Consider the following 24,080-nt stretch of genomic DNA (forward strand, 5'->3'; position numbering starts at 1 on the left):
TGCAAAACAAACCAAAAACTGGTAAAGATAAACTCCTTTAAAACAGCAAAACATTCCTGTTGTGATGATTTATCAATAATGTTTCAACAGATTCACTGTTACATGAAAATGGTTCTTTTTGTTTCTTTGTTTCTTTTTTTAACAATCATTTCTGGACTAAAGGGCAACACACACTGGTGGCAGATGACGAGCATCCAAACATCCAACTATTGTTTGATATGAGTGCACAAACCTGCAGGATGACGATGTTGACGCGTGTCAACCCACCATGATGCTTGACAATGTATCAGGATACACAACTATCCTATTTTCTGATGTTGAAACAAGACAACGCTCCAGAAAAAAATAGCATTTCATCACCTTCCCTCCCTGTTTTGGCACATCCTGGCTACTGTTCCCTGACTACTTCTGTCTGTATTGATGCTCTGATGTAGGACACAAACAGTTTGATGAGTCAGTGTTTGTCAGCTCTGGATGTTTGAGATCAGCTTGGTGTATCAGGGTCATATAGCCAGGCTGACAGTGTGACAGAGAAAACGTTTCCATACCTCCTCTATCAGACTGATTGTCTGTGGCAGGCCTCTTCATACCTGAGAGTTTCCAGTCTCCAGTTTGGATCATCCAGTCCAGCTGACAGCAGCTTCCCTCCTGGGGCTCCTGGATGATTGTAGCTCAGGTCCAGCTCTCTCAGATGGGAGGGGTTGGAGCTCAGAGCTGAGGCCAGAGAAGCACAGCATTCCTCTGTGATCAGACAGCCGGACAGCCTGCAAACACACAAAACAACGCACATCACCTAATCTGAGGGTACTGTGAGGCATGGAAGGTTACTGCAGTACTGCGATACTGCTGGCTACTGTGGGATTACATTAACATTATTACTGATCTCTTCCGAGTCACTACCAAACACCCACTAATGTCCATCAACAATTTGACAACATTGGTAGCTCTCTGATTCGTCTCTGATGTTTCAAGTTATAAATACAAAGTGAGAAAAAAAACAAATAAAATATGTTCATGAAAAGGGATTAAAACTAAATAAACTCAACTGCTTTGAAATCATATACGGAGAGACAATCTTATGCAGGTTATGAGTTTATGAATTAATGTAAATCAGGATTTAAGTGACCATCAGTTGAACATGTTGATGAATCCTAACCTGAGAGTTTCCAGAGTACAGTGTGAACTCTTCAGTCCAGCAGACAGCAGCTTCACTCCTGAATACTGCAGGTTGTTGTTACTTAGGTCCAGCTCTCTCAGACTAGAGGACTGGGAGCTGAGAACTGAGGACAGAGCTTCACAGTTTCTCTCTGAGAGGTTACAGCCACTCAGTCTGAAGAGACAATAATCAACAAGAAGAGAAATTACATTTGTGTTAAAATGTAATCATCTCTGATAATGAGTCTGGACTAAAGTACAATCAGAAAAAGCATAGATCTCAGTTAGCTTTTCAGGTCAAAGAAAACAAAGAGATCTGCATTTCATCACCGTGCCAAAAACAAGAACACTTTAAATTTGTTCAGTGAAATTGAAATACAGTATAAATGTCATCTAGATGTTAACCAGTGAGGAGCTGTCAATTTTGTTGATGTATAATCTCTCTCCACACTGGCTAAAATCCTTGTTGTTCTACTTTAAACAAGATGAAAAGTTGAAATTTAACAGTGTGACCAGAACTTCTCTATATCTGCAAGAGTTCATCTGTGTGCTCTACTGTATGCAGGAAGTACTATAGTATCGATATCAGGATAAGGGATGGACATTTACTGTGGTTATTTAGTGTTAAATACAAAGTTAGGCTTTGCTGTCGCTTAACTGACTCATTAAGAGAGAGAGAGACTGTAAACGAACTTAGAGGACTAGCGAACTAGTGAGTGAATGATAGAGAGGGAGAGAGCAGCATTAGAGAAGACAGAGTGAGTGAAAAAGAGAAATACTATTTTGTTGTTTGTTCATGTAGGTTGGGTTCTTAAGTATAAATAACCATCAAACTCTCAGCAGTTCTGCCTGTTCTAAAGGTTCTTCTGATGCGATGAAAACACAGTCATGAACAGACAAAAGATACTTTTGTACCCTAGTTTAGTTCCTGAGATTAATTGCTCTGGTTCAATAGTTACTGGAACTTTCTGATCAAAAGGGAGTTCATGAAATCTGAAATCCTGATGAACCAATTCATAGGTTTTAAGATGAGAGAGGCTGTTTAAACTGCATGGAGCTGATAGTTTAAATAACATTTCAAATAATTTTAGACAAACTAATTCTGATCTGACCTGAGAGTTTTCAGAGTATAGTGTGGACTCTTCAGTCCAGCACACAGCAGCTTCACTCCTGGATCATGCAGGTTGTTGTTACTCAAGTCCAGCTCTCTCAGACTACAAGACTGGGAGCTGAGAACTGAGGACAGTGCTTCACAGGATCCCTCTGAGAGGTTACACCCACTCAGTCTGAAGAGACAATAATGAAGAAAAACAAGCAATAAGTTGAAAAGACAGCAGACTATTTATGTTATGATATCTAACTATCTCTGTACTTACAGAGCTTTATGGGAGGCTTTGACCACTGGCAGCAGCCTCAGAAGAGCCGCCTCTGAAGCAGAGTATTTCTTCAGGTCGAACACATCAAGATCTTTTTCTGATGACAGTAAGATGAAGACCAGAGCTGACCACTGAGCAGGAGACAGTTCATCTGTGGAGAGACTTCCTGAATTCAGGGACTGTTGGATCTCCTCCACTAGAGAACGATCATTCAGTTCATTCAGACAGTGGAACAGATTGATACTTTTCTCTGCAGAGAGATCCTTGTTGATCTTCTTCCTGATGTACTGGACAGTTTTCTGATTGGTCTGTGAGCTAATTCCTGTCTGTGTCAGCAGACCTCGTAGAAGCGTCTTATTGGTCTCTAATGAAAGACCCAGGAGGAAGCGGAGGAACAAGTCCAGGTGTCCATTTGGACTCTGTAAGGCCTTGTCCACAGCACTCTGGTAGAGGTGTGTCTCTGGAGATTCATCTTTTCGTCTTTCAGACCACCAATAGGTTGTTTGTTTCTGTGACATCAGATTGACACCAGAGTTGATGAATGTCAGATGGACATGAAGAGCAGCCAGAAACTCCTGAACACTCAGATGGACAAAGCAGAACACCATGTCCTGGTGCAGTCCTCTCTCCTCTTTAAAGATCTGTGTGAACACTCCTGAGTACACGGAGGCTGCTCTGATATCGATGCCACACTCTGTCAGGTCGGATTCATAGAAGATCAGGTTGCCTTTCTGCAGCTGCTCAAAAGCCAGTTTTCCAAGAGACTCAATCATCTTCCTGCTCTCTGGACTCCAGTGTGGATCTGTCTCAGCTCCTCCATCATACTTGATGTTCTTCAATTTAGACTGAACCACCAGGAAGTGGATGTACATCTCAGTCAGGGTCTTGGGCAGCTCTCCTTCCTCTCTGGTCTTCAACACCTCCTCCAGAACTGTAGCAGTGATCCAGCAGAAGACTGGGATGTGGCACATGATGTGGAGGCTTCGTGATGTCTTGATGTGGGAGATGATTGTGCTGGCATGCTCCTCATCTCTGGATCTCTTCCTGAAGTACTCCTCCTTCTGTGGGTCGGTGAAACCTCTGACCTCTGTTACCATGTCAACACACTCAGGAGGGATCTGATTGGCTGCTGCAGGTCGTGTGGTTATCCAGAGGCGAGCAGAGGGAAGCAGGTTCCCCCTGATGAGGTTTGTCAGCAGCACATCCACTGAGGTGGACTCTGTAACATCAGTCAGGCTATCATTGTTGTGGAAGTCCAGAGGAAGTCGACACTCATCCAGACCGTCAAAGATGAACACAACCTGGAACTCTTCAAACCTGCAGATTCCTGCTTCTTTGGTTTCAGTAAAGAAGTGATGAACAAGTTCCACCAAGCTGTACTTCTTCTCTTTCAGCACATTCAGCTCTCTGAAAGAGAATGGAAATATGAACTGTATGTCCTGGTTGGCTTTGTCTTCAGCCCAGTCCAGAGTGAACTTCTGTGTTAAGACGGTTTTCCCGATGCCAGCCACTCCCTTTGTCATCACTGTTCTGATTGGTTCATCTCTTCCAGGTGAGGCTTTAAAGATGTCTTCTTGTCTGATTGTTGTTTCTGGTCTGTGTGGTTTCCTGGATGCTGTTTGAATCTGTCTGACCTCATGTTCATCATTGACCTCTGCAGTTCCTCCCTCTGTGATGTAGAGCTCTGTGTACATCTGATTCAGAAGGGTTGGGTTTCCTGCTTTAGCGATCCCCTCAAACACACACTGGAACTTCTTCTTTAAGTTAGATTTGAGTTCACGCTGACAAACTGGAACAGTATGTTCTGAATAAACACACAACAAAGAAGATCAATAACAACATATTTGAACATTTCAGTTCGTCAAAGAATGAGTATATGAATATATTTTGGTCCATCTCTTGAGACATTAGTAAACGTCCCATTTATCCAGCATGTTAAATCTTTAGAGAAATCCTCTTACTGCTCTGCAGACAGTCAGCCAGCTCCTCCTGCTTCATTCTCCTCAGGAAGTGCAGTGTGATCTTCAGAAAAGCCTCTCTGCTGCTCCTCCTCTGCTCTTCATCCTCACCATCCAACACCTCCTCATCCTCCCTCTGACTCTCTAAGCAATCTGGGTAATCTGAACTCAGAACCTTCTGGATCGTCTTCAGCTCGTTCTTCACAAAAGTGACGATGTTCTCCTCCAGCAGCTGGAACAGAATATTATATGAATGACACAATCAAAGTAAAATCATGGAACCAAAAATCAGATCCATGTTGGACAGACTGACAATCCACTGGTCTAAAAAGCAGCAAGGGGATGATTATGAACAGAATAGATGTAAAAGTAGTTGTTGTTTATGTACAGACCATAAATATGGAGTCCAGGTGTGTTTCATGCTGCTGGGCAGACTGACCACTGGGAACCTCTGAGCTCTCCTGGTCCACTCTGTGGAGGAATCATGAAGAATTAGCCCACATTATGTTTGCACCATAGACTGTTAACAATTAATGACTTTCAAACAAAACTACACCAGTTAGTTAAAGATATTGTGTTCTGTCATGATTGATCATCATGAAATCCAGATGCAAACAACACTGTAAATGATAGAAGACCAATCGGTTTCATCTGTTTTAAGTACTTACACTGGGTCAGAAGAAGGGCGTCCATCTTTGAAATCCTCCAGACGACCCATAGACCGATCACTCTTCATGGACACACAGCTGGGTACAGGAGACTCTTCCCTCTGCTGCTGGGAACTGATAAAAACACTAAAATTTACTGAATATAAAAGATTTATATTTCTGCTTTCAATGGTTTTATTTGGCAGTGAAAGTTCTTTAATGGCAAAGAAGGCACAGCTTCTTTATGGTGCCTTGTTGGTTCCTTATTCAACCAACTAGTCATTACAATGAGACACAATAACTAAAACTACTAATCTCATCTTGGAGCCGGGGTACCAGTCAAAGTTAAGGTCTGACAGAAATCATGTTCTTTAGATAGATACCTGTCAACTCTACAAATTACCCAAGTCTTTCAGTACATGACCCTTGGAATAACAATCTCAAACAACAAGATATCTCAAAAACGCCAACAGACAACAAAAAGCACAAGACACACAATAATTTGGAGTTCACCACGGTGTATTATACATTCTGTGCTCCATATAAAACCCACAGTTCAAACTCCAATGAATGAGTCTTTATCTCAGTTCAAATCTCAACTAAAAATCTCATCTTTTGGGATCCCAGCATCCATCCATTATCTGTAACTGCTGATCCTATTCAGGGTCGCGGGGATGCTGGAGCCGATCCAAGATGACATTGGGCGAAGGTGGGGTACACCCTGGACAGGTCGCCAGACTTTCACAGGGCTGACAACCATCGCGCTCACATTCACACCTACGGGCAATTTAGAATCAACAATGAACCTGCGTGTCTTTGGACTGTGGGTGGAAGCCGGAGAACCCGGAGAAACCCCACGATAACACATGAAGAACATGCAAACTCCACACAAAACCTGCGTTGCTCTTGCTGTGAGGTGACAGTGCTAACCACTAATCAAACAAAATAATAAGTTTAGTTTCAGACTTAATACAAAAGTTGGCCAAAAAAACAAAACCATGCAACACTTCTTGCGACTCATAAACAAGCTTAGTGACTCTCTGGAAACATCAGAACTACCTCCTGTAGTCTGGCAAGTGTGCTGCAGTTTTGTAGAATGGATGAACTATGAACAACTTTTTGGCTCGTTGCCAGGGGTTGGCAAGCTAACCGGCTGTCTCTCGGTGGACAGACTGGACCTTTTCTACTGGTGAGTAGGTGCACACATTTTTTGTTTGAAAATCCAGCATAGATATTCCTTGAGCTGACTGGTGGGTGGGGTTGACGTAGGGGTGTGCATACTTAAAGGCGCTGATCCCCCACCACAATCTGATGTGATACATGGAATTTCTCAAATTTTATACCGTTGTCAGGTAAGACTTGTTGTTCTGCGACCCCACTTGAAACTGTGGCCTGTATTTATTTTGGGCCACAGCACACCTGGGAGTAAGGTGAGTTTCTAAATCTTTGTCTTGGTCATTTGAAGTTGGGGCCTGCACTACGTTCCCTGATCACAATTGCGATTAGCAATCTGGGGCTTTGGCTTTAGTAAGATTGTGTTTCTGGAGGCATCTGCAAAACAAAAGCCCAGTTACCAACAAAGACTACAACATATAAGGGCAACCCTTGAACAGGCAACTCTGTGAAACTACTTCAACAAACTGTGCTCTGCCACTACACCTCTGTAGGTATGCCTTAAACATCTGCCGCTAGTCCCCAAAAATGTACAACTTGTTCCCAGAGCTCTAGAAGTAGTGTCAAAACCCCTGCAGCTAGTCCCCAGACCTCTGCATCTGAATCTACTCCCCATACCTCCAAGGGTAGTCCCCAAAACTCTGGAGCTTCTCCCAGGACCTCTGCAGCTACTCCTCAGGCCACTTCAGCTAGTCCCCAAGCCTCGGCACCTAGTCTCAGACCTTTGGAGCTAGTCCCGAGATTCTGTATCATGACTGAGGATCATGACAGCTAGCCCATTTGTTTCAATCAACAGTTTAAAGTACTTACACTGGGTCAGAAGAAGGGCGTCCATCTTTGAAATCCTCCAGACGACCCATAGACCGATCACTCTTCATGGACACACAGCTGGGTACAGGAGACTCTTCCCTCTGCTGCTGGGAACTGATAAAAACACTAAAATTTACTGAATATAAAAGATTTATATTTCTGCTTTCAATGGTTTTATTTGGCAGTGAAAGTTCTTTAATGGCAAAGAAGGCACAGCTTCTTTATGGTGCCTTGTTGGTTCCTTATTCAACCAACTAGTCATTACAATGAGACACAATAACTAAAACTACTAATCTCATCTTGGAGCCGGGGTACCAGTCAGAGTTAAGGTCTGACAGAAATCATGTTCTTTAGATAGATACCTGTCAACTCTACAAATTACCCAAGTCTTTCAGTACATGACCCTTGGAATAACAATCTCAAACAACAAGATATCTCAAAAACGCCAACAGACAACAAAAAGCACAAGACACACAATAATTTGGAGTTCACCACGGTGTATTATACATTCTGTGCTCCATATAAAACCCACAGTTCAAACTCCAATGAATGAGTCTTTATCTCAGTTCAAATCTCAACTAAAAATCTCATCTTTTGGGATCCCAGCATCCAGCCATTATCTGTAACTGCTGATCCTATTCAGGGTCGCGGGGATGCTGGAGCCGATCCAAGATGACATTGGGCGAAGGTGGGGTACACCCTGGACAGGTCGCCAGACTTTCACAGGGCTGACAACCATCACGCTCACATTCACACCTACGGGCAATTTAGAATCAACAATGAACCTGCGTGTCTTTGGACTGTGGGAGGAAGCCGGAGAACCCAGAGAAACCCCACGATAACACATGAAGAACATGCAAACTCCACACAAAACCTGCGTTGCTCTTGCTGTGAGGTGACAGTGCTAACCACTAATCAAACAAAATAATAAGTTTAGTTTCAGACTTAATACAAAAGTTGGCCAAAAAAAACAAAACCATGCAACACTTCTTGCGACTCATAAACAAGCTTAGTGACTCTCTGGAAACATCAGAACTACCTCCTGTAGTCTGGCAAGTGTGCTGCAGTTCTGTAGAATGGATGAACTATGAACAACTTTTTGGCTCGTTGCCAGGGGTTGGCAAGCTAACCGGCTGTCTCTCGGTGGACAGACTGGACCTTTTCTACTGGTGAGTAGGTGCACACATTTTTTGTTTGAAAATCCAGCATAGATATTCCTTGAGCTGACTGGTGGGTGGGGTTGACGTAGGGGTGTGCATGCTTAAAGGCGCTGATCCCCCACCACAATCTGATGTGATACATGGAATTTCTCAAATTTTATACCGTTGTCAGGTAAGACTTGTTGTTCTGCGACCCCACTTGAAACTGTGGCCTGTATTTATTTTGGGCCACAGCACACCTGGGAGTAAGGTGAGTTTCTAAATCTTTGTCTTGGTCATTTGAAGTTGGGGCCTGCACTACGTTCCCTGATCACAATTGCGATTAGCAATCTGGGGCTTTGGCTTTAGTAAGATTGTGTTTCTGGAGGCATCTGCAAAACAAAAGCCCAGTTACCAACAAAGACTACAACATATAAGGGCAACCCTTGAACAGGCAACTCTGTGAAACTACTTCAACAAACTGTGCTCTGCCACTACACCTCTGTAGGTATGCCTTAAACATCTGCCGCTAGTCCCCAAAAATGTACAACTTGTTCCCAGAGCTCTAAAAGTAGTGTCAAAACCCCTGCAGCTAGTCCCCAGACCTCTGCATCTGAATCTACTCCCCATACCTCCAAGGGTAGTCCCCAAAACTCTGGAGCTTCTCCCAGGACCTCTGCAGCTACTCCTCAGGCCACTTCAGCTAGTCCCCAAGCCTCGGCACCTAGTCTCAGACCTTTGGAGCTAGTCCCGAGATTCTGTATCATGACTGAGGATCATGACAGGTCGCCCATCTGTTTCAATCAACAGTTTAAAGTACTTACCCTGGGTCAGAAGAAGGGCGTCCATCTTTGAAATCCTCCAGACGACCCATAGACCGATCACTCTTCATGGACAGACAGCTGGGTACAGGGGACTTTTCTCTCTGCTGCTGTAGACTGATAGAAACACTGAAATTTGCTGAAGATAAAAGCTATCTATTTCTGTTTTCACAGGTTATTGGACAGTAGAAGTTATTTTATTGCCATTAAAGCTTATCTTTGAAACACGTCTCGTTATAATGTTTATTCAATAGGTAATGTTCCCACACTACTTCTCTTCTCCGTTCGCTAAACTGACTCCCAGCCTCAGCTCACATCCAGCTCAAGACTCTGGTGCTGGTTTACGGGGAAGTGAAGGGAACTAGTCCTTCTTACTTACAAACCATGGTCAAACCCTTTACTCCTCCTCTACCTCTGGACGTTTGGCCACCCTGTCACTCAGCGGACCCTGTGGTCTCTCATCTCGGTCAAGACTCTTTTCTGTTCTGGTCCCACAGTGGTGGAATGAACTCCCTACTAAAGTCAGAACAGCAGAGTCACTGAACATCTTCCAACACAATCTGAAAACCATCATTCACACTACACCTTCATGCACCTGACTAGTAAGTACACACATCTTATTTCTTTAAAAAATAAAACCCTTCATCCCTTGCACCGCAGTTCTCTAACACACTTTCAGTTGTTTATTTGAGAGGGATGCACTTTCATTTGTTCATGACATCCACCTGATGGTCTTGTTCAGTTTGATCGAATTTGTTGTAAGTCACTGTGGACTGTAATGTACTCTGTCACTCATTGATTGCCTAAACTCATAACCTACTGTCATGATAGTAGTTTGGTTACATATCAGGTAACCAACCACTTTATTTTACATTTAATTTCTACTTACTTTGCAGCAGAGATTTTTTGTCCTTTAAAATCGATGCCATGTTCATGTGACTGGTCAGTCTCAGGGGACACACAGCTGGGTTCAGGTTCAGGTTCAGGTTCAGGTTCAGGTTCAGGTTCAGGTTCAGGTTCAGGTTCAGGTTCAGGTTCAGGTTCAGGTTCAGGTTCAGGTTCAGGTTCAGGTTCAGGAGAGTCTGGTCTCCGACGGATCCTAGCACACAGAGAGGAAGAGAGAAATTTAGTTTTTAGTCTTCAGCCTCAGTAGCTGCTGGAGAAACTAGTAGCTATCAACATGAAAATGATCAACAACAAAGTTTTACGAGAAATACATTTCCTGAAGAAAATGTGTGTGAGTGCTGCAAATCTGAAGATTATGGTAAAATAAACTGTGATTATTAATTTGTATATATTATTAATAGTAAGTCACAAAACATTTTCTTGCACAGCTAAAATGCTTGACACAGAGATGCATGTCTTTAGGCTGCAACAAACGATTAGATTAATGCCAATTTACAGTTTAATGTACAAAATAAATAAATAAATAAAATGATCCATGTTGTGTAATTGGTTAATTCATTTGAATTCAATTGATCAGGTTTTATTCAGTGGTTTATATCCTATAGGTGTTTGGTACAGTTATGCTGTTAATACAGCCCAGCTGTCAGATATGGGAGAATTAATTACGTGACTTAGCATTCATTTTGAAAATGATGGGATGGGAGAGGTCAGCTGGACACACCAGTGGCACCGGACCCTGAACAGAGACCTATAAAACTACCAGCAACACAGAGATCACACTCTTCTGCTTCCTGCTCTTCCTGTCTTCCTCTGCTCTACTGTGTTGGACTGTGATGCTCTGGACCAGCTGTAAACCTTACTGACCACCAGGGGGAGCTACAATGCTGGGACCAGAGAGTTAACATGAGGACTTCAATCGTTCAATCGTAGACCTCTCTAGCTAGTCCCCAGATGCCATGTTCATGTGACTGGTCAGTCTCAGGGGACACACACCTGGTTTCTGGTTCAGGTTCAGATTCAGATTCAAATCCAGATACAGGAGAGTCTGGTCTCCGATGGATCCTAGCACACAAAGAGGAAGAGAGAAATTTAGTTTTTAGTCTTCAGCCTCAGTAGCTGCTGGAGAAACGAGCAGCTATCAACAAGAAAATAATCAACAACAAAGTTTTACAACAAATACATTTCCTGAAGAAAATGTGTGTGAGTGCTGGGAATCTGAAGATTATGGCTAAAGAAGCTGTAATTATGTGTAAGGACACACTTGCACAGCTAAAATGTGAACTTATGACGTTTACTCAACAAGGTACACACTGACACCGCTAATGCCTGACACCGAAATGCATGTCTTTAGGCTGCAACAAATGATTAGATTAATGTTGATGAATTGTAAAATAAATAAATATGTGTTCTAGATGGCATCTTCAAACAGTTCAAAACCCAAAGATATTCAATTTATAATGATGCAACATAGAGAAAAAGCAAACTGGAGAGAGAGCAACTCATTACATTGGAAGAGATGGAATTAATGAATGTTTGGCATGTGTAGCATGATGACGAAAGATAAAGCATATTGAAACATGGAAATATTAATGAAGTTATTCCTTAATTCTTGAAACTTTAATAATTTAATTTTAATATAAGGTTGAATTCTGATTCAAAACTCATGGTGTATAATAGCTGAAGCTGAGTGCCATCAGTCTCCTTCAACTTTTACGAGAAATTAATAATTGATTATTAATCTAATACAAGCAATAATAACACACACGTTTGCTTGAAAAATGACAGAAACTATTTACTAACTTTTAGCTCCAAGATTTCTACAATATTACTTACAGCAAGAGACGCTGAGCGTGATGATATACTGTATATTATGTTTACACAGAGTTAAAATTAAGGAAGATATTGTAAGTTTCTAAAGGAGGAAGGTGAGGAAGGAGTCAGCCTACAGTTTATATGGCAGTGAATGAGAGCTTAACAGTGGTCTTCCTATCAATTAAAGTTTAGATCTTAAGAGCTGTAACTCCTGTTTGTTAGATGTTTAAATTTTTTAGATAGACAAGGATTGAGGCTACATTTTAAGGTATTATATGTGTTTGAAGAGTTACAACTGTGGGACTGAAAGCAGTTTAGAAATGGTTTTTTTTCTAGAAAAAAATAATAATAATAATAATAAAACATAAAAATAAAATGTTCGAACAAAAGCAACTCTTGAATGATTTCTGCTCTTTCCTCACTCTGTCTGCCTTATAAAGAAACCGTCACAGCTGGACATGAACTGTGCTCCATCTCACAGGATCATAGTGGACTGACAGGAACTCTGAGACCAGCTGTAAACCTCACTGACCACCAGGGGGAGCTCAGTAGCTGCTGTTGAAACACAAACCTCCAGCCTCTGGACCTGCACACTGAGCCCTTCACAGACTTCAGTCACACTGTGATGTGTTTAAATGCTCACTGTTATCAGGTTAAGACTGGGACACTGCTGGGACCAGAGGGTTAACATGAGGACTTCAATCGTCATGGATACAGCATGACATATGTCAAAGTGTTAGACCTGTGATCCATCTCAGAGTTTGTCTAAAGGGCTCCGAACAGCATTTGTATGAACAATTTCTGCAACATATGAATAGTCTGCTGCTTCAGACAGCATAACTAACATTTTGTCTCTGACTGCAGAGAACATAAAAATCCATCAACACAGCTACATCAAAAATAACTAGGCCTACATGGGGTTTTACTTCATAGATTAGTTATTTCATCATAATAATAATTTGTCATTGAGTTTATCAAGTAATAATTAACAGAGTAGAAATAATCAGTTGATCTATGAGAGCACTTTGACCGACAGAGGCCTCAATAAACATGAAATATGAGCCTTCATAAAATAACTGAAGTCCAGTATCAGAATTTAATCTAACAACTTTATCTGTTTTATATATTTATAGGTTTATTATGAGTCAATGTTCAAGTGATAGAGCAGAGAAACAGATCTCCGCAAAAAGCCCCTAGACTGGTGCAACTAGTCCCTAGACCTCTGTAACTAGTCTACAGATCCCTGCAGCTAGTCTGTAGACCTCTGCAACTAGTCCCCAAATCTCTGCAACTAATCCCTGGACCTCTCTAACCAGACATGGATCTCTGTAGCTAGTCCCTAGACCTCTCTGCATATATGGGTTCTTACTTTAAAGAATCATCATAATAAAACATTGTCATTGAGTTTATGAAGTTATTAATTAACAAGTAGAAATGTGAGGCCTCAATAAACATGAATTATGAGCCTTCATTAAATATTTGAAGTGGCAAAGTCCAAACTGAAATCCAGTATCAGCATTCAATCTAACGACTTTATCTGTTTTATAGATTTATAGGTTTATTATGAGTCAATGTTCATGTAACCGAGCAGATAAACAGTAAACAGCAAGTTAATAAGAATGAATATGTTGAAGGGTAAAACAGTATCAAATATAATGCGAACTGTTGAGTGTGATACCTTTTCATGTTGGTGATAACCTGCAGCCACCTGATGAAGACAGACAGACGGGTTCATCATTAGTCTTCAGTCTCATTTGATTTGTGTCTCATCAGGAAATCAAATCTGTTTCTACATGTAGACTTTAAAGACAGCGAGCTGTAGTTTCAAGTATTTGTTGTCAGATTAACTTTGTGCTGTGGAGTCATTATCAAAGACAGGAGGTCAACACATGAACCAACAGAGAACAGCTTGTTTTTCATAAAACATCAGAGACTGGAATGAATCAAAGTTCCACTTACTCAGTTTCTTCTCATGAACTTCAACTCTCTGCAGCTCTCTGCTGTCTGGACCAGATCTATGTAGAAGAAGAGTTTTCTGTTCTATTCCTCTGCTTCTTCATCGGTCCTCTGTGTCCTCAGGCTGCTGTCACACTCAAACACTTTAATGAACCAGTCTGAACCTGCAGCACTCCGTTCAAAGATCAGCTGCTGCATGTTTATATGACTTTATATGATTCATGTTAAAGTTTAACCCACAGCAGCTTCAATGTGAACAGAAGAGATTTTATTCATGAAGATTGTGTTAAATTTAGAGTAGAGTAGAAAGAGAGAGGAGTAGAATTGGTTCATGGGGTTGGAACATGAGTTTTATTTATTTATATAGTACAGAGTGAAAAGCTGCAGATTCAGTCTTTTAGCTGTTTGACGTCGGACTAATGTGACACCATCTCTACTATATTAACACCACTTTTACATTTGTTCATTAAATGATTCTTTATGATTGATTTCCTCACTACAGCTGCTCCTCAAGTTCACCTCTTTAACACAAGTGATTTAAGCTGCAGATTCCTCTCAAATCATTTGGACTCTTTCAGGACGTCATTAGTTTCTCATTTTATACCTGATCTGTGCTGTTTGAAAATCCACCAACTCTCTGAATTTTACAGCCTTTCATCTAATAAACAGCTGAGTTGGTTCTTGATCAGTAGTTTGATTCAAACTTCTTATGTCTCTCTTTTGAAATATAAAAATCTGATTTGTTTCTGTGAGTTTCCTCAAACTACCACACAGTCAGTGATGTATGGAAGTAAAAGTGAACAATACAACATGAATAATGAAGCTTTATTTAACAAATCCTTAATTTTATACAGTGTTGTGATCAATTTTTACATTTTTGCTTTGACATGATTCATCTGTCCCCTCCAATGAATCACCACCTTAACGTGGTGGAGGGGTTTGTGTGACCCTGGGAGCTGTGTTGTTGGGGACAACAGCTCCTGGTAGGGTCTCCCAAGGCAAAGTGGTCCCAGGGGAGGGGCCAAACCTAGAGTGATTCACAGACCCTATATGAATCAGCCAGAAAATAATTTTTGCATCTCGCCTTGAAAAGGGAAACCAGGGCCTCCTTCTGGAGCCAGACCTGGGAGCAGACCTGGGAGCAGAGCTTGTCCGCGAGCGTGTGGTGGCCAGGCCCAATGTGCACAGTGTGCCTCCCTGTGGGCCCACCACTCTCAGAGATAGGCATTTGGGTCAGTTGCAATGTGAGTCAGGCGGTAAGCAAAGGCGGGGACCTAGGTGTGCTGACCCCTGGCATCGCAGACTGGCTCTAGGGACGTGGAACGTCACCTCTCTGGCGGGGAAGGAAATCAGAGATGGTGCGGAAGGTGGAGCGGTATCAACTCGCCTTTTCTCCATTATGGAAGTGGCTGCTAGGAGTTGTGGTCGAAAGGTCATCAGTGCCTGTCGTGGCGGCAATCTATGGAGGCCGACATGCTTAGGAAGGAGGCCTTTCGGGCTTGGTTGGCCCGGTGGTCTCTGGAAACAGCAGACAGGTACCGGTTGGTCAGAGGGGCTGCAGCTGCGGCAGTCACCAAAGTAAGAACCCAGGTGTGAGAGGAATTTGAGGAGACTATGGAGAAGGACTTTTGGTTGACCTCAAAGAAGTTCTGGGGATACCATTAGACGACTCAGAAAGGGAAAGCAGGTCTTGACTCAAGCTTTGTTCAGCAGGGGATGAGTGGGATATTTTCGAGTGGTGGAAAGAGTGCTTTGAGGAACTCCTGAACCTGACCTGGAGGAGGCAGAGTTTGAAGACTCGGGGTGGAAAACTTATCCATATCCCTGGCAGAGGTCGCTGAGGTAGTCAAAAAGCTGTCAAAGTGCCAGGGGTGGATGAGATTTGCCCTGAGATGCTAAAGGCTCTGGACATTGTTGGGTTGTCTTGGCTGACACGCCACTTCAGTGTCACATGGAGGTCAGGGACAGTGTCTGTGGAATGGCAGGCCGGTGGTGGTGTCTCCGATCCTGTTTGTGATTTTCATTGACAGGATCTCAAGGTGCAGCCGGGTGGAGGAGAGTGTCCCGTTTGGGGACCTCAGAATTGCCTCTGTGCTCTTTGCAGATGATGTGGTTCTTTTGGCTCCATCCGACCATGACCTTCAGCACACACTGGGGCGGTTTGCAGCTGAGTGTGAACCGGTCGGGATGAGAGTCAGTACCTCCAAGTTCTCTGCTGGAAAATGCTGGACTTGCGCCCTCTGGATTGGGAGTGAGTCATTGCCCCAAGTGAGATAGTCCAAGTATCTTGGGGTCTTGTTTATGAGTGAGGGTAAAACGGAGCAGGAGTTGAGCAGGCGGTTGGGTGCAGTGTCAACAGTTATGCAAGCATTGTACCGGACCAATGTGGTGAAGAAGGAGCTGAGCCAGAAGGCAAAGCTCTTGATTTACCAGTTCATCTAAGTTCCAATCCTCAACTATGGTCATGAGTTTTGGGTAGTGACAGAAAGAATGAAATGCGGATACAAGCTTGATACTGCATACTTCATACAGGGCAATATTGATGCACATCTCGTCGTAAAAAATAACAAGTCAAGTATTCAGGCAAGCCATAGTATCAATAATATTTCATATTTGAAAATGTATAAAAGGAATTCTGGGGGAGCCAGTCTGAAAGGGCCTGATGCTGCTGGTAAATTTAATAATAGATTTAGAGGTGCTTCAATTTATCAGGAGATGCTGGGTTTTTAGTAAAAGCACAGACTTTGCACAATATTATTAGTTATTTGGAATAAATGCAAGTTATTCACCATATGGTTGCCTTGTGCATCATATCTTTTTGGTTGTGTCATATTGTTTCCATATTCGGACATCTTACACATGAAGCCCTGCCTCTTTCCAATGAGAACATAACACTAAAATATGCATCAAACTTAGATCAAGCAAAGGAAGACCATTCATACTACTGTAGTTTATTTAAAGATAGTGTTGCTGCTAATAGATCTACATGCTTATTTGTACATTATGTGTGCTTGAATTAGTATTTACAATACACAAGTTGGTTCAGTGCCATGTGAAGTGGCAACTCTAGGGCCGGCCCTGGTTTACTCACTGATGCATCTCCAGGATGTTAATGAGTCTATGTTCTTTCCTCTAGCACCACCCTCAGGACAAAATCAGATCATACCGACATTCCTATGACAGGTAGCCCTCTTTCATAATTTTTCCATCTCTACGTCTACAGGCTGCACATTACCCTCATACTTGCATCCCTTCAGCCTCCTCTTCCTCCTCTGTTAGAGTAAACACATCAGGTTGGTACTAACTAACATCAGCTGCGTGTGATCCTGTACAGAATGAACTATCTGGTCAGCAGTGAGAGAGTTTCTCTAACAGGAGGAGACTCTCCCTCCTACAGATAACACAGAGACACTGAGGAACCAGATGGCCAGAACCAGAACCCAAACCCAGGATAAAGAGGTTCAGTGAATGTGGTGTTGAAGGTGTGGAGGTGGATCAGTGTGTCAGAGGAGACTCTGTAGAACGACAGAGTGCCAGCAGGGCAGTCCACATACACTGCTACTCTACCAGAGGAGGAGGAGGAGGAGGTGATGGATGTTACTGTCTTATTGTGCCAGACAGAGTAACAACGGCCGTCACAGCAGCTCAGACACCAGGACTGATTATTCCTTCCAAACACACAGTCTTTGCTGTCTCCCCTCCTGATTCCTCTGTAACTCACTGATATATAAACTTCTCCTGTCCACTCAACCTCCCAGTAACAGCGACCAGTCAGACCATTTCTACACAGCAGCTGAGACCAGTTGTCAAATCTGTCTGGATGATCAGGATATGACTGAACCTCCTTCACACGTGTCATCTTCCTATTGTTGTCAGACAGTTTGATCTTTCTGTTTACTGTGTTTGTGTCGAGTGTGAGTTCACAGGAATCTGATGGAGAGAACAAGACACAATACAGCTGCAGTTATTAATCTATCATCTCTGATGATGACATAAGAGATCTGAATGAGTGATGTCACAGTTTGAAGATGGTTGAATGTTTCATGAATCAAATTCAAACACACTTACACTTCCTCAGACCTGGTGTCAACCATCGGACTCCAGCAGGCTCCAACCTGAAAGGAGGAGGGGGGTCAGAGCAGCACTTCCTCTTTCAGCATGGAAACATGGACATTACATCGCTCTCATACACACAGCTTTGTTATTCTACACAAATGGACTCACATGTTCACATGGAGCACTTATTATTAATCAGCTGCTATTCTTTTCGTTCAGTGGAGCTTCTTCTGATTGGCCGATGACTACAGCTCATTATGTTCACTTATTCATGATATATTATTATCAGTATTATATTGACATCAACCAGAGTCCAATATCCTTTCTCTTTCAGACGTATTTGGTCTCCACCAACTCATCAGGGAAATATCTGTCTCTTTAGCTGCTAAATGCTCCACTATGTTCACCAGCTAGTTTCTAACTGGGTCTGTCTGCTGTTTGCTGCTCAGCAGGTACTGAACAGAGTACCTGAGCAGGTAATAGTGTACAGTGTACCTCAGAAGGTAGTAGTGAACATTGTACCTGACCAGGTAGTGTACAGTGTACGTTGTACCTCAGCAGGTAGTGTACAGTGTACCTGAGCACGTGGCGTACAGTGTACCTGAACAGGTAGTATAGAGTGTGGCTGAGCACGTAGTAACCCAGCAACATGTAAGGAGACACCACTATCCTGTTTTCTAATGTTAAAACAAGACAACTCTCAAGTCACTCTCATCACTTTTCCTCCCTGTTTTTGCACATCCTGGCTACTGTTCCCTGACTACATCTGCCTGTATTGATGGTCTGATGTGGGACACAAACAGTTTGATGAGTCAGTGTTTATCAGCTCTGGTTGTTTGAGGTCAGTTTGGCGTGTCAGGGTCATATGAGCCAGACTGACAGTGTGACAGAGAAAGTGTACCTCTTCTATCAGACTGATTATCTGTGGCTGCAGCAGGCCTCTTCATACCTGAGAGTATCCAGTCTCCAGTGTGGATCCTCCAATCCACCAGACAGCAGCTTCAATCCTAAGGCTCCTGGATGATTGTAGCTCAGGTCCAGCTCTCTCAGATGGGAGGGGTTGGAACTCAGAGCTGAGGCCAGAGAATCACACCCTTCCTCTGTGATCAGACAGCCTGACAGACTGCAAACACACAAAACAACACACATGTCACATAATCTGAGGGTATTGTGAGGGCTGGAAAGTTACTGCAGAACTTTGATAATGTCGGCTATAGTGGGGTTACATTACCATTATTACTGATCTATTTCTAGTCACAACCAAACACCCACTGATGTCCATCAACAATCTGACAACATTACTGGTAACTTGATTCCTCTCTGATATTTCAAGTTATAACAACAACGTGAGAAAAAAACAACATGTTAAAAAACATTAAACATATTCATGTTAAGAGATTGAAACTAAATAAACTCAACTGGCTGGAAATCCTATAAGCAGAGACAATCTTATGCAGGTTAGGAGCTTATCCACTAGTGTAAATCAGGATTTAAGTGGCCATCAGTTTAACAGGTTGATGAATCCTGACCTGAGCATTTCCAGAGTACAGTGTGGACTCTCAAGTCCAGCAGACAGTAGCTTCACTCCTGAGTCCTGCAAGTCGTTGTTACTCAGGTCCAGCTCTCTCAGACTAGACGACTGGGAGCTGAGAACTGAGGACAGAGCTTCACAGCTTCTCTCTGAGAGGTTACATCCACTCAGTCTGAAGAGACAATAATGAAGAAAAAAAAATAGGAATAAGTTGAAGAAATAGCTGACTATTTATCTTATGTTATAAAGTAAGTTCCGACTAATTAATTTGATTGGACAAGAGGCGATCAATGAGTGATGACATAGAATACAACAGCACTGGGACTTGTAACTATTGTATCACTCCATTCTACAGGGGTTCAATTAACTGTTAATTACACCACGGGTCGTTATCTACTTTAGATTTTAACAAACTTTGCACAGCAAAGATGAACATATTTCCACAAATAATATTTAAGTTAAACTATGAATGGTCGTCAGAAGAGGACGAAGGAAAGATGTCTAGATACTTCAGTACAAACCTCTGAATTAGAGAAGAGCAAACATGAAGCTAACACTGTTGCTCAAACAACATGAGCTTTGACCCGCAACATTGACATTCAGTCCGTTAACATGACTGAGCTAAATACAGTCTTGAAGCAGTTTTATGGATCCATCCAACTAAAGTGGAGCTCTACAGCATCAGCAGCTACCTTGGGTTTTGGACAGGTTTGAATTATTACATCAACGAGCCTCCAGATAGGCGCCCATGGAATTAAATACTAGCTAGTGTGCAGAAAAATGTTTGTGTGTTGCTTGGCAACATTCCAGTCCCAGTCCAGTTGCTGCTTATTACTGTTAACTTATAAATGCTGCTTGTAGAACTGTTGTATAAAAGCAATGTCAAGGTTGAGTTGTACTGAATATCAGCACGGCTGTGATTTGGTTGCTGGTACGGGGCCGAAGTGCTGATTTTCAGTACAACAGCACTCCCTCTTGAGTGAAATTGCTTATATATATATATAAAAAATCCAACTATCGATGTACTTACATAGCTTTGTTGGAGGCTTTGACCACTGGTAGCAGCCTTAGAAGAGCCTCCTCTGAAGCAGAGTATTTCTTCAGGTCAAACACTTCCAAATCTTTTTCTGATGAAAGTAAGATGAAGACCAGAGCTGACCACTGAGCAGGAGACAGTTTATCTGTGGAGAGACTTCCTGAACTCAGGGACTGTTGGATCTTCTCCACTAGAGAATGATCATTCAGTTCATTCAGACAGTGGAACAGATTGATGCTTTTCTCTGCAGACAGATCCTCGTCGATCTTCTTCTTGATGTACTGGACTGTTTCTTGATTGGTCTGTGAGCTACTTCCTGTTTGTGTCAGCAGGCCTCGTAGGAGAGTCTGATTGGTCTCTAGTGAAAGACCCAGGAGGAAGCGGAGGAACAAGTCCAGGTGTCCATTTGGACTCTGTAAGGCCATGTTCACAGCACTCTGGTGTAGATGTGTTGATTTGCCTCCGAACACTTCAGACCACCAGGAGGCCGATTGATCTTCTGCCATCAGATTGACACCAGAGTTGATGAATGTCAGATGGACATGAAGAGCAGCCAGAAACTCCTGAACACTCAGATGGATGAAGCAGAACACCTTGTTCTGGTACAGTCCTCTCTCCTCTTTAAAGATCTGTGTGAACACTCCTGAGTACACTGAGGCTGCTCTGATATCGATGCCACACTCTGTCAGGTCGGATTCATAGAAGATCAGGTTGCCTTTCTGCAGTTGATCAAAAGCCAGTTTTCCCAGAGACTCAATCATCTTCCTGCTCTCTGGACTCCAGTGTGGATCTGTCTCAGCTCCTCCATCATACTTGATGTTCTTCACTTTGGACTGAACCACCAGGAAGTGGATGTACATCTCAGTCAGGGTCTTGGGCAGCTCTCCTTCCTCTCTGGTCTTCAACACCTCCTCCAGAACTGTAGCAGTGATCCAACAGAAGACCGGGATGTGGCACATGATGTGGAGGCTTCGTGATGTCTTGATGTGGGAGATGATTGTGCGGGCCTGCTCCTCATCTCTGGATCTCTTCCTGAAATACTCCTCCTTCTGTGGGTCGGTGAACCCTCTGACCTCTGTCACCATGTCAATACACCCAGGAGGGATCTGATTGGCTGCTGCAGGTCGTGTTGTTATCCAGAGGTGAGCAGAGGGAAGCAGGTTCCCCCTGATGAGGTTTGTCAGCAGCACATCCACTGAGGTGGACTCTGTAACATCAGTCAGGATCTCATTGTTGTTGAAGTCCAGAGGAAGTCGACACTCATCCAGACCGTCAAAGATGAACACAACCTGGAACTCTTCAAACCTGCAGATTCCTGCGTCTTTGGTTTCAGTAAAGAAGTGATGAACAAGTTCCACCAAGCTGTACTTTTTCTCTTTCAGCACATTCAGCTCTCTGAAAGTGAATGGAAATGTGAACTCTATGTCCTGGTTGGCTTTGTCTTCTGCCCAATCCAGAGTGAACTTCTGTGTTAAGACTGTTTTCCCAATGCCAGCCACTCCCTTTGTCATCACTGTTCTGATTGGTTTATCTCTTCCAAGTGAGGCCTTAAAGATGTCTTCTTGTCTGATTGTTGTTTCTGGTCTGTCTGGTTTCCTGGATGCTGTTTCAATCTGTATAACCTCATGTTCATCATTCACCTCTGCAGTCCCTCCCTCTGTGATGTAGAGCTCTGTGTAGCTCTTATTCAGAAGGGTTGGGTTTCCTGCTTTAGCGATCCCCTCAAACACACACTGGAACTTCTTCTTCAGGTTAGATTTGAGTTCACGTTGACAAACTGCGGAATAACTTCCTGAATGAACACACAAAGAAGATCAATAGGAACATTTTTGAGCATTTCAGTTCCTCAAAGAATGAGTATATGAATATATTTTCGGTCCATCTCTTGAGACATTAGTAAACGTCCCATTTATCCAGCATGTTAAATCTTTAGAGAAATCCTCTTACTGCTCTGCAGACAGTCAGCCAGCTCCTCCTCCTTCATTCTCCTCAGGAAGTGCAGTGTGATCTTCAGAAAAGCCTCTCTGCTGCTCCTCCTCTGCTCTTCATCCTCACCGTCCAACACCTCATCATCCTCCCTCTGACTCTCTAAGCATTCTGGGTAATCTGAACTCAGAACCTTCTGGATCTTCTTCAGCTCGTTCTTCACAAAAGTGACGATGTTCTCTTCCAGCAGCTGGAACAGAATATTATATGAATGACAGTCAGACTAAAGTCATGGAACCAAACATCAGATCCATGTTGGACAGACTGACAATCCACTGGTCTAAAAAGGTGCAGCATGGAGATGATTGTGAACAGAATAGATGTAAAAGTAGTTATTGTACATGTACAGACCATAAATATGGAGTCCAGGTTTGTTTGATGCTGCTGGGCAGACTGACCACTGGGAGCCTCTGAGCTCTCCTGGTCCACTCTGTGGAGGAATCATGAAGGATTAGCTCATATGATGTCTGTCTACACAGAGACAAACACAAGGTAAAGGTCCATGAAGTGATATTTGGATGTGAACAGTGAATCAGATGACTCCCTGTAGTGGTAAAGGTTTACTAGTCCTGCTGATCCCACTGAGAATCAACAGCTCAGTCTGAAGCTGTTAGGAGCTTTCAGCTCAGTGTTTTCTTCACCAGTCAGTTTGGTTTAGTCCCAACAGCTCTCACCAACCCCCTCCATATGTACACTGCTGAAGTGCCCTGGAGCAAGGCAACCATAACCTCCAGCTGCTCCAGTGGAGCTGCTTAGTGTCAGAATGGTTGAACTGGGCAGCTCCTAGTTGGAACTTCATCTTCAACTTTATCTGAGTCAGGTTTCAAAAGGTTTAAAACTGGAGATCTCACAACTGAGAGTCTAATAAAAACACATCATTTTGTTTTCAGGTAGAAATCCTCACCTTTGATCAACAGAGTGGCGTCCATCTTTAAAGAATATAGGACGATCGATAGACCACTCACTCCTCATGGACACACAGCTTGGTTCAGGTTTTTCCAGCTTCCTCCTGATAGAAACACAAGATAAATTCTGCACTGCACCCACAACACTGAGATAAAACCTGTCAGTGATTTATTACACCTAACTCTACGCAGTGTATTTGTATTTAGATAGTTTTTGGTTACACTTTGTATGAAATCCATGTTTAATTTAGACATGTTTCAATGTATTTTTTAAAGCTGTATTCAGTGCAGTGAGCAGAATAGTGATGAGGATGCTGTGGGGTCATCATATTGGTTGAATAGCAATGCCGCCTAATTAGGAGGTTTGTACTCCCCAAATTTCACCAGCATGTCCTTCTCCTCCACTAGAGAAGACAAGACCTTGGACTATGTTTACACCAACATGGCTGATGTATACAGAGCCCTTCTCCTCCCCCATCTAGGTCATTGCGACCACCTCTCACTGTTTCTACTCCCCAAGTATGCACCACTCATCAAACATGTGAAACCTTCAGTGAGGACAGTTGAAGTGTGGCCAGAGGGAGCAGACTCTGTACAACAGCAGCAGCTTGAACATGGAGTGGACTTAACTGCGTTTGCAACTCATGCCAAATATATACAGTGCAGGCAGTGCTGTTGTACTGGGGAGCGTGAGGTGGGTGGGGGGTGCCCGTAGAGACAGCAAACCATATTTGGGCGGAGAATATTGATGTTATCCAATGGCAAGTCTCTATTTTATCATATGACGAGACAATAGTACAATACAGTAGTTAT

At 42.9% G+C, this 24,080-nt stretch overlaps 1 protein-coding gene across 2 annotated transcripts in view; it reads right to left on the reverse strand.

Annotated features, from left to right (window-relative positions):
* LOC141774541 (protein NLRC3-like) overlaps positions 1-24,080 on the reverse strand; it is a 44,256-nt gene that overhangs the window by 2,598 nt on the left and 17,578 nt on the right. Inside the window, exons 1-11 of one of the 2 annotated variants that reach the window (XM_074647289.1) lie at positions 13,757-14,019; positions 13,476-13,505; positions 9,083-9,196; positions 7,120-7,233; positions 5,158-5,271; positions 4,882-4,960; positions 4,493-4,721; positions 2,532-4,335; positions 2,268-2,441; positions 1,157-1,330; positions 591-764 (exon numbers count right to left, since the gene is read on the reverse strand). In XM_074647289.1, the coding sequence (XP_074503390.1) occupies positions 591-764; positions 1,157-1,330; positions 2,268-2,441; positions 2,532-4,335; positions 4,493-4,721; positions 4,882-4,960; positions 5,158-5,271; positions 7,120-7,233; positions 9,083-9,196; positions 13,476-13,483 (2,984 nt within the window). In that variant the 5' untranslated portion in view covers positions 13,484-13,505; positions 13,757-14,019. Of the gene's footprint in view, positions 1-590; positions 765-1,156; positions 1,331-2,267; positions 2,442-2,531; positions 4,336-4,492; positions 4,722-4,881; positions 4,961-5,157; positions 5,272-7,119; positions 7,234-9,082; positions 9,197-13,475; positions 13,506-13,756; positions 17,684-17,821; positions 17,869-18,758; positions 18,933-19,338; positions 19,513-20,370; positions 22,169-22,323; positions 22,553-22,713; positions 22,793-23,266; positions 23,372-24,080 lie in introns of those variants that run through there. The other variant, XM_074647290.1, reaches the window with a different exon arrangement.

This window comes from Sebastes fasciatus, chromosome 9 (assembly GCF_043250625.1).
Source record: "Sebastes fasciatus isolate fSebFas1 chromosome 9, fSebFas1.pri, whole genome shotgun sequence".
In the NCBI taxonomy this organism is placed as follows: domain Eukaryota; kingdom Metazoa; phylum Chordata; class Actinopteri; order Perciformes; family Sebastidae; genus Sebastes; species Sebastes fasciatus.